We start from the raw sequence: 9,045 nt of genomic DNA on the forward strand, positions 1-9,045 counted from the left end.
AAAGAGTGTTTAGATTTATTTTGTAGCGGTTCGGGGTTGTGCATCAACAGAAATAAATCTTCAATCTTTTTTAGCCCCAATACACCTAGTCAATAGAGACGTTGGTTCTCTCGGTCATTAAGGTTATATCAAGGTCAAATTCCTAAAAAATACCTTGGTATTCCTATGGATTTCCATGAGTATAGAGCTGAATTTTTTTCATGGGATTCAAGACCATGTTCATTTACGAATTGCTGGTTGGAAGAGTAAGTTATTGTCTCATGCTGGTCGTGTAGTGTTGATTAATTTGGTTACATCTACAATATCTAATTATGTTGGAATGCATTTGCTACTACCTAAATATCATCATGAAGCAATTAGGAAAGCTCAAGCAAGGTTTCTTTGGGGAGAAAATTATGTTGGGGGGAAAATCCAATGGATAGGGTGGGAGAGTATATACCAATCTAAGTTTAATGGGGGTCTTGGCTTCAAAATATCTCATTTGCAGAATCTTGCTCTTATCTCTAAGTTGGCTTGGAAAATATGGTATGAACCTGAGTTATGATGGGTTAAGATTCTTAAAGCTATTTATTTTCCTACTTCTAATTTTCTTAACACCTCTAGGGGAGCCTTCTGTTATGTGGAGAGGCATTTTGGCAAGGCATGATGTCTTAAAAAAAGGCCTTTTATGGAGAGTTGGGAATGGAAAATCTATTAGGATTTGGGAAGATGCGTGGATTTCTTTGTCCAAAAATTATAAAGTGGTGTCTTCCAAACCTTCTAATTGTATTCTTGTTTGGGATTTAGACCTGTTGGATGTTTGTCGTCACTGGAGAGTTGATTGCTTCATCAGCTCTTTAATTTGGGTGATGTGGTTGAAATTCTAAAAATTCGACCTTCGTTTGTTGATGGAGAAGACTTTATAGTCTGGGACCTGCTTGCTAATGGTATTTTTTCTATCAAAACTTCATATCGGTTGTTGTATAATGAACTACAAATCGGATTAATCAAGCTCCTTCGTCGTCCTCTTTGCATTCATATCAATTAATGTCTTCATATATGTGGAAGATGATTTGGCAGGCTAAAACTCTCCCAAAAATCAAATTCTTTTTATGGCAGTTATTTGCAAATGGCCTTCCTTCTTGTTCAGATTTAAATAGACGAAATATTCTAGTGGCTTTGTGTCTTTGGGGTGGTCTTGAAGTTGAATCGGTTGATCATATTTTTTTCAAGTGTCAATTCGCTCAGGCTCTTTGGTTTGGTTCATCACTTTCACAAATATTGGATATTTCTTTTGAAAATTTTTCCGTTACATGGCTTGAGGAATGGTGTCGATTGAAGTGTAGAGATAAAAAGGTTGCGGTGGTTCCTTTCTGCATTGCCTCATTCCTCCTCTGATCCATTTGGAGCACGAGAAATTCCTTAATTTTTTCGGGTATGTCTTCTTCTCCAGCTGATGTTATTAATCGAGCTCAGTCTGCAGCTTTGGAGTTTTTGAAAATTTGGTATGTTCAGCCTATGAAGGTTGATGAGCATTTCCAGATGGCCTGGTGTTGTCCTTCTCGGGGTTGGATTAAGGTAAATATCAATGCTGCATTTTGTGTGGATCAATCAATGGGTGGATTTGGTTTCATCGATCGTGATCATAAGGGCTCTATTCTCTTTGCCATTTCTGATTTTGGGAAGATGAACTCTACTCTAGAGGGTGAACTGATTGCTATTAGAGAGGGTCTCCTCTATGCTTTTCATGCTAGCTTCAAGTTAGTGATGTTGGAGGTGGATTGCTTGGTAGCAATTTCAAATCTGCAAAAAGGGAGATCCGAATCCCTTTCTATTTCTCCTCTTGTTGATGAGATTATTTCGGTTTGTCCCCCCCCCCCCCTCCCGTGTTTCCTACTCCTAGATTTCGCGCTTTTTTAACTTAGCCGTTGATGCATTGGCCCATGGTGGTCTGTCGTCTGGATCCAGGTGTGTATGGCCTGTGAGCTCTCCCTGGCTCCTAGATTTGTTGTCCCAGGAGTTGGGTTTGTGTAACCGCTCTTCTATTGAATTAAGTGTGGTTTACCAAAAAAAAAAAAAAAAAACATTTTGATCAATAGTATATATGCGTGTGTATCTTTATTGACTCTCATTTTGAGTAGAGAACTTCATGTCTCACAAATAGATGATTATGCTACTTTTTTTATTTCTGTATGATACACTTAAGAATGAATTCTACCTCTGAACACTAATAAAGTGGACGAGAAGTGAAACATTTCCATATGGAGAACATCCCAACTTATTCCCATTCCCATGTTGATGTGTAAGGACCATGTGACAAGATGGTGTTGTTTAAGCATCCAAATGTGGAAATACCAAAACATTAGTATCGTGTTGGTATAGGCGGGGTCGCGCAACCTGGCAGCGATCCCTAGTGACACTCCCATCTTAGGCCTTAAAAACTCCAACTCCCATCGGTCAAAGTGCTTTTGCCAAACATGGACTTACTAACTAAACACTTGTATGCATTCTCTCTGGAATCGTCAAGCCATGAACCATGAACGTGTCACGGGGACTGAGTATTTCCTTTAAAGTCCAAAGCAACCAAACACACCTTTAGGCCCCCACAGAAAGTATAAAAACAGTCCGGTAGTGGCAGTTTCGTAATTCTCCCGTCCCTTTTCACGCAGTGACACAGCTACACAAGGGTATGTTATGTAATTTCAACCCACCCAGTGCCAGAGTGGAGCCTCCACGAAATTGGAAATTCGCATTCGAAAACAAGCAGCGAGTGAATGTTTTACGTCACTCGTTGCTGAGCTGTCTACTTCACCTCCATCAAATCAAATGACGGTGAACAGAATCAACGGTAATGGCATAAACGCGATGAGGATCGTCAGATGCTTTTTTCGGTGACGTGATTGGTCCAGTGCCTCACCCACGTGTGAAACAAAAGTTAAAATTACTGAGTTCTTACAAGGAACGATTCCGTCACGTCAGGCTGAAATCACAAGTTAGAACACGATTTGTTGGTATGGTGAGAGTTAGGACACAAATCCATATTAAGAAATTTGGCAAGGGTATTTACGTCATTAAGTTATGAAGACTTGCTAAGTTGCTTTTACGACTCGAGAGTATATAAGTTGCATTGTATAGCTGCAACGTTCCCTAGGCAAAGCCGGCCCATTAGCCCATTTCTCTCTCTTTTATTTCATTCTTTTACAGTTTCTGTTCTCTGTACTTCATTCATTCGCTCTCTTTCTCTCTCTCTCTCTCTCTCTCTCTCTCTTTCTCATTCTTCCTGGAGCTTTCACGGGGGTGGAGATTGTAGAGTCAGAATAACCAACAACAGAAACCAACCCTGTTTAGGGATGCCGGAAATGCCGCTGGAGCAGCAGAGCCCGGTGATATCCCGGTGAGATTGAGTTGTAAAGTGGATAAAAATGCGTGAAACAGTGTTCTGGGATGGGGAAGATAACACCGGAAACGGAAACAAGAAGAAGAAATCAGAAGAAGAAGTTAAGGAAGCAACGGAGACAAGAGCAGATGAGGAAGAGGTTGTGGTGATACCCACAACTTTTGTTGTCGGCCGGAGCCGATCTCAGGCCGGCAATACTCGTCGTGTAACTCCCACCACAACTGCAACGGCCGACACCACTGGTGTTGCTGCTAACCCTACCACGACCATCGTAGAGAAAATCCTTCCTAACGGTGATCTCTACACTGGAAGCTTTGCCGGAAACGTGCCTCACGGTACAGGGAAGTATCTCTGGACGGACGGGTGTATGTACGAAGGTGAGTGGAGAAAAGGTAAAGCTTCTGGTAAAGGTAAGTTCTCTTGGCCTTCTGGAGCTACCTACGAAGGCGAATTCAAAGCTGGAAGGATGGATGGTTTGGGTACTTTCATTGGTCCTGATGGTGATACTTACCGTGGATCTTGGAGCGCCGATCGGAAACATGGCTTCGGCCAGAAAAACTATGCTAATGGTGATTACTATGAGGGTCTATGGAGACGAAATCTGCAAGATGGGCAAGGAAGGTATGTGTGGAAGAATGGGAACGAATATGTGGGTGACTGGAAGAACGGTGTGATCTCTGGTAGAGGTGTTTTGATTTGGGCTAATGGGAATCGATATGAAGGGCAGTGGGAGAATGGTGTTCCTAAGGGAAATGGTGTTTTTACATGGCCTGATGGGAGTTCCTATGTAGGTCCTTGGGGTAAGGATTTCAAGCAACAGCAACAGCCACCGCCACCGAATGGGTGCTTTCTTCCGACTAAGAACTATAAGGATCGGAGTGATTTTCCGACGAGTCCTTTGGCGGAGGAGAACTTTGTGTTGGCGATGAGGAAGAGGTCTTCTGTCGATGCAGGTAGAGGAAGCTTGGCTGAGAGGAATTTCCCACGAATTTGCATTTGGGAATCGGATGGTGAAGCTGGAGATATCACTTGTGATATTATCGATAATGTGGAAGCATCGATGCTTTATCGGGACGGAACAGATTCGGATCGGAGTTTAGCCTTGCAGAGGCGAAGTCCCTGTTCTTTTGCTGGAGAGGCTAAGAAACCTGGACAGCCTATATCAAAAGGGCATAAGAACTATGATTTGATGCTAAATCTTCAACTGGGTATCAGGTATTTTTCAAAATGAGTCAATGGGTTTCATCAAATTTTTCTAGCGTTGATGTTTTTAGATCTGTCTTGTTCATTTAGGCTTTTGTTATCGCTTCTAGGTATTCGGTTGGCAAGCCTGCTTTGACCTTCCGGCCCCTTAAACCGTCTGATTTCGATCCAAGGGAGAAGTTCTGGACTAGGTTCCCTACGGAGGGATCAAAAATTACACCCCCTCATCAATCGGCGGAGTTTCGGTGGAAGGATTACTGTCCCATGGTGTTCAGGTATCAATTCGGTTTAATTCCAATCTGGGTTCTTTGACTTCTTGTTCCTATTTGAAATTGTGAGTCCGAGCATTGTTGTAAGTCCTTAGTTTACGCCTAACTGGTATGTGGTACTATTTGCCCAGACATCTGAGGGAGTTGTTCAATATTGATCCCGCGGATTACATGCTAGCTATTTGCGGAAATGACGCTCTGAGAGAGCTCTCTTCTCCAGGAAAGAGTGGAAGCCTCTTTTACCTCACGCAAGATGATCGTTTCATGATAAAGACAGTGAAGAAATCCGAAGTCAAGGTTAGTTACCCACTTAGCTGACTTTCTGGTCCTGAATTTCATATAGACAAGAATCCTTTAGACCCTGCGGGTACTGTGGTGGGTTGATTGGTTGTAAACTCTGTTGCCGTCCACACTGTTTCACCTGTGGACATTATTTGAATCTTGAGTCAATGGCAGTAACTGATCTCCTGTTTTCATGCACAGGTGCTTCTTAGGATGCTTCCAAGTTACTATCAACATTTATCTCGGTATGAGAACTCCCTGGTCACAAAGTTCTTGGGTGTGCATTGTGTCAAGCCTGTGGGTGGCCAGAAGGTATGATTGGGAGTTATATGAATCTCTATTAAGTTTCATGCTTTATGTAGACAGCATTGATTTTCTGAGATTCTGTTTGTGTGATTGAAAACTAGACGCGGTTCATTGTGATGGGCAATTTGTTCTGCTCAGAGTACCGTATCCACAAAAGGTTTGACCTTAAAGGATCGTCGCATGGCCGAACTACTGACAAACCTGAGGGAGAAATTGATGAGACTACCACCCTGAAGGACCTTGATCTGAATTTTGTGTTTCGTCTGCAACAGTCTTTGTTTGGAGAGCTAATGACGTAAGTTTAAATTGCACAGACTTATTCTATGATTAAGTGAGACTGTAGAGCATTCTTGTCATGCAAATTGTGTTGTCAAATTAGTTAAGAGCTATTCCATCTTTGAAATGCCTTGCATTAGTGACTGATATGAATACGGTTTAATTGTATACAGGCAAATTGATCGTGACTGTGAATTCCTGGAAGCTGAGAGGATCATGGATTATAGCCTCTTGGTGGGTCTTCACTTCCGAGATACCTGTGATACCTACACAGTCGATAAATCAGGCTTGTCACCACTTATTGTGCCTTCAGGTAAAAAGACAATTTTGCAGTTTATAATAATGTCTTAATTTTCATTTTCTTCTTGTACATGATAGTCTTTTGTATGTTGACTGATGTTGATAAAAGCTAAAACAAGTATTTTAACTTACCCCAGGCAAGAGTGAAACATATCAAGGTCATGAAGTCATCAATGGATGTCGCTTCGTTGATGCAGAGTTCCAGGATATGGATCGTTTTGTGGCTGGGCGGTATGTATTGTCTTCTTTTCTTTTCTTAAAATTTTGTTGATTCATTTTAGTGTGATTTGAACCAAACATATAAAGTTCACCTGCATATATGATAATTATGGAAGAAAGGCTTTTGTTCCGTAGAATTCAGGCCTCAAAATCTTCACTATCTTACATCATTGACATTGCTTTCATCAGAGAATATTTCAAGTCACATACAACTTTACAATATATGGTCTGAGTGTTCTTCTCTATCTATTTATATGGGAATAACCTCTTCAACTATTATTGTTTTTTTTTTCTTTCCCCCATTAAAAGAGTAGTTTGATATTGTTCATTCATTGATTGGAATAATTGGGGGTGACCTTTGTTGTCATTGCATAACTGAGGGATAATTCTCTAGACAGCACTTGTGGGTATGTGGGGTTACCCAGCTTGTGGTGTTCTTGCTTTCTTAGATAAGAACAATCAGGATTTTTGATGTATTGGTTACGTCTGCCTTTGCTCAAATATAAGATAAGCTTTGTTTGTATAGAGGACATGTAAACCCATGTGAGCTACACAAATAGGGCTTGAACTTCAAACTTTTCTATATTCCTTGATCCACTAGGAAATTAAGTCAGCAGAACTGTTATTCAAGTTCATAATCTGTGGCCAGTGGAAGCTAAAGCTCAATATATTGGAATATGTACTTTTATATATAGATCAATTATAATCATTCCAAACACAGATTGAGAATCATTAAAATTAACCAGTGATGATTATGTATGTCTAGCTGACTTTCGTTATTATTATATCTTCAGGAAGTGCAATGGTGAATTTTTCTGATTCAACTTTTTAATATCAAACAGGAAACCGCTGATCCGACTAGGTGCAAACATGCCTGCAAGAGCAGAGCAGGTGGTAAGGAGTGAATTTGCTCCGTTCACACCAATTGCAGGGGGAAATTCAACACCGCTACGTGGTAGTGGTGGTAGTAGTGTTGGTGGTGGTGGTGTTGGTGGTGGGGAGATATATGAAGTGGTTCTATACTTTGGAATCATCGACATCCTCCAAGACTATGACATAAGTAAAAAGCTGGAGCATGCATACAAGTCCCTGCAGGCTGATCCAAGCTCCATATCAGCTGTTGATCCTAAACTCTACTCAAAGAGATTCCGGGACTTCATACACAGAATATTTATCGAAGATGAGTGATGAAGAAAGGAGAAAATTGAACCCATACACTTGCTGTTGATTGAATCATTGGCCGCCCGCATGCCATGGACAAATAGCACATCAAGATCAGTATCCTTTTCATGCAATGGCCGGCCCGGACTGCCCAGGTCCATGAGGGCCATATCGGCGCGGCGTTGGCGGGTGACTGTACATGGTTGAATTTGGTAATCAGCCATCCTGGTGAAAGTGGGGTTGGGGTTGTGGGGGTTGGGTTGTAAACTGTATATGGTCAATTAGGCGGGAGAATTGGATTCTGATTTTTTTTTTTTTTTTTCCTTCCGGGTAACCAGCAAATGTGAAGATTTGCAAGATAGATAACAGGAAATAGAGGAATGCTTCCATGAGATATTTAAACTGAGGACTGGAATAAGAATTGTACAGATAAAAGGAGAGTAGATAACGGAAATTTTTAATGAGTTTTTTTGTTGTGTCCATTTCTTCTCTTGGAGACTTGTTTTTGTGGTCATCTTTAGAAATCATTTCAGGAGAGTTGCTTTTCCAAGCTTTTTCCCCTTCTCCATCTCTGATTTGGGTTATATTTTTTTTCTCCACAGTTCCTTTTGCAGTGGAAGAGAGAGAGAGAGAGATGAAACATAAATGTTATTAACAGGAAAAAGACATAAAAAGGAGAGAAAAGCATGAGAAAGATGCGTGGATGGGTTTTTCTGGTGACTTTGTTTCCCTTCCCTTTAATTAAACAAAGGCAGAAACCCATTTTGCTTCTTTTGAAGATTGGAGTGACGAGGACACAGAGGTAAATATAAAAAGGAAAAAAAAAAAAAAAAAAAGAAAAGTAGGGCAAAGCAAATGGGAATGGAGGGAACATGAGATGAGAAAGAGGGAGACAGAGACCAAACCCTTTGGACCTTCAGAAAGGATAAATGGGGATCCAAGATCCACCGTCCACGTGGATTCATTGGGTAGGGGTAGGTTGGTCATTTCATGGGTATGATTATCGAATCTCGAGCCGGTACTAAAAGAGGTCAAAGTCTCTGGCAACTGGGAAGCCGAGCAGGGGACCTGCAAGCACTCTCCATCCCTCTCGGCCCCCAACCTACCCGTACTATTGCTTTTCTGCTTTTTTTTTTTTTTTTTTATTTAATTTTTGGGTTATTATTCGAAAAATAAAATGATAAGTATTACATGTACGAGTCACACGCGCCTATCAAATGAAGATCACTTAAAAAGAAACCCTATAGACGGTCAGGATTAGCGGAGAATATTCTTTGCTGTGTAGGGAACATCGAGAAAGTAGCTTCCTAGGCTTGAATTCTAGGTAAGGAACGGCAGTGATTTGCTGTTCTCTGCAGGCACTGCATGCCTAAAAAGCTGATACGAATCAGGAGAAGGAAGAGATGAATCAAGTGAGAGAGAGAGAGAGATAAGAGGAGTCGTCTTCTTCTCTCGTTCTCTGGCACCAAAGATCCTTCAAAATCTCTTCTCTGACGCTAATCGTTCTGTTTGGATATATAAAGCAATTATGAATTTATTTATTTTAAAAAAATGCTTTTTTTTCATCTCTCTCGATAACGGTGAGGCGTAGTCGGTGGATTTAATGATACGCTGCTGTCTTACGCAGCCTACCCTTATCTTATCCAGCCGTTT

The 9,045-nt window shown here is 41.1% G+C and overlaps 1 protein-coding gene across 1 annotated transcript; it reads left to right on the forward strand.

Annotated features, from left to right (window-relative positions):
• Nucleotides 1–3,142: 3,142 nt before the first annotated feature.
• Nucleotides 3,143–8,219, forward strand: LOC149016070 (phosphatidylinositol 4-phosphate 5-kinase 2-like). Its single transcript, XM_089157197.1, has 8 exons — nt 3,143–4,591; nt 4,690–4,854; nt 4,980–5,145; nt 5,332–5,442; nt 5,538–5,731; nt 5,886–6,025; nt 6,150–6,243; nt 7,074–8,219. Exons 1-8 carry the CDS (start codon nt 3,402–3,404, stop codon nt 7,417–7,419), a joined length of 2,406 nt encoding a protein of 801 aa, XP_089013323.1. The 5' UTR covers nt 3,143–3,401; the 3' UTR covers nt 7,420–8,219.
• The last annotated feature ends 826 nt before the right edge of the window (nt 8,220–9,045 follow it).

Source organism: Hakea prostrata, chromosome 5 (genome assembly GCF_041222555.1).
Source record: "Hakea prostrata isolate BN-2017 chromosome 5, UWA_Hpros_2, whole genome shotgun sequence".
NCBI lineage: Eukaryota > Viridiplantae > Streptophyta > Magnoliopsida > Proteales > Proteaceae > Hakea > Hakea prostrata.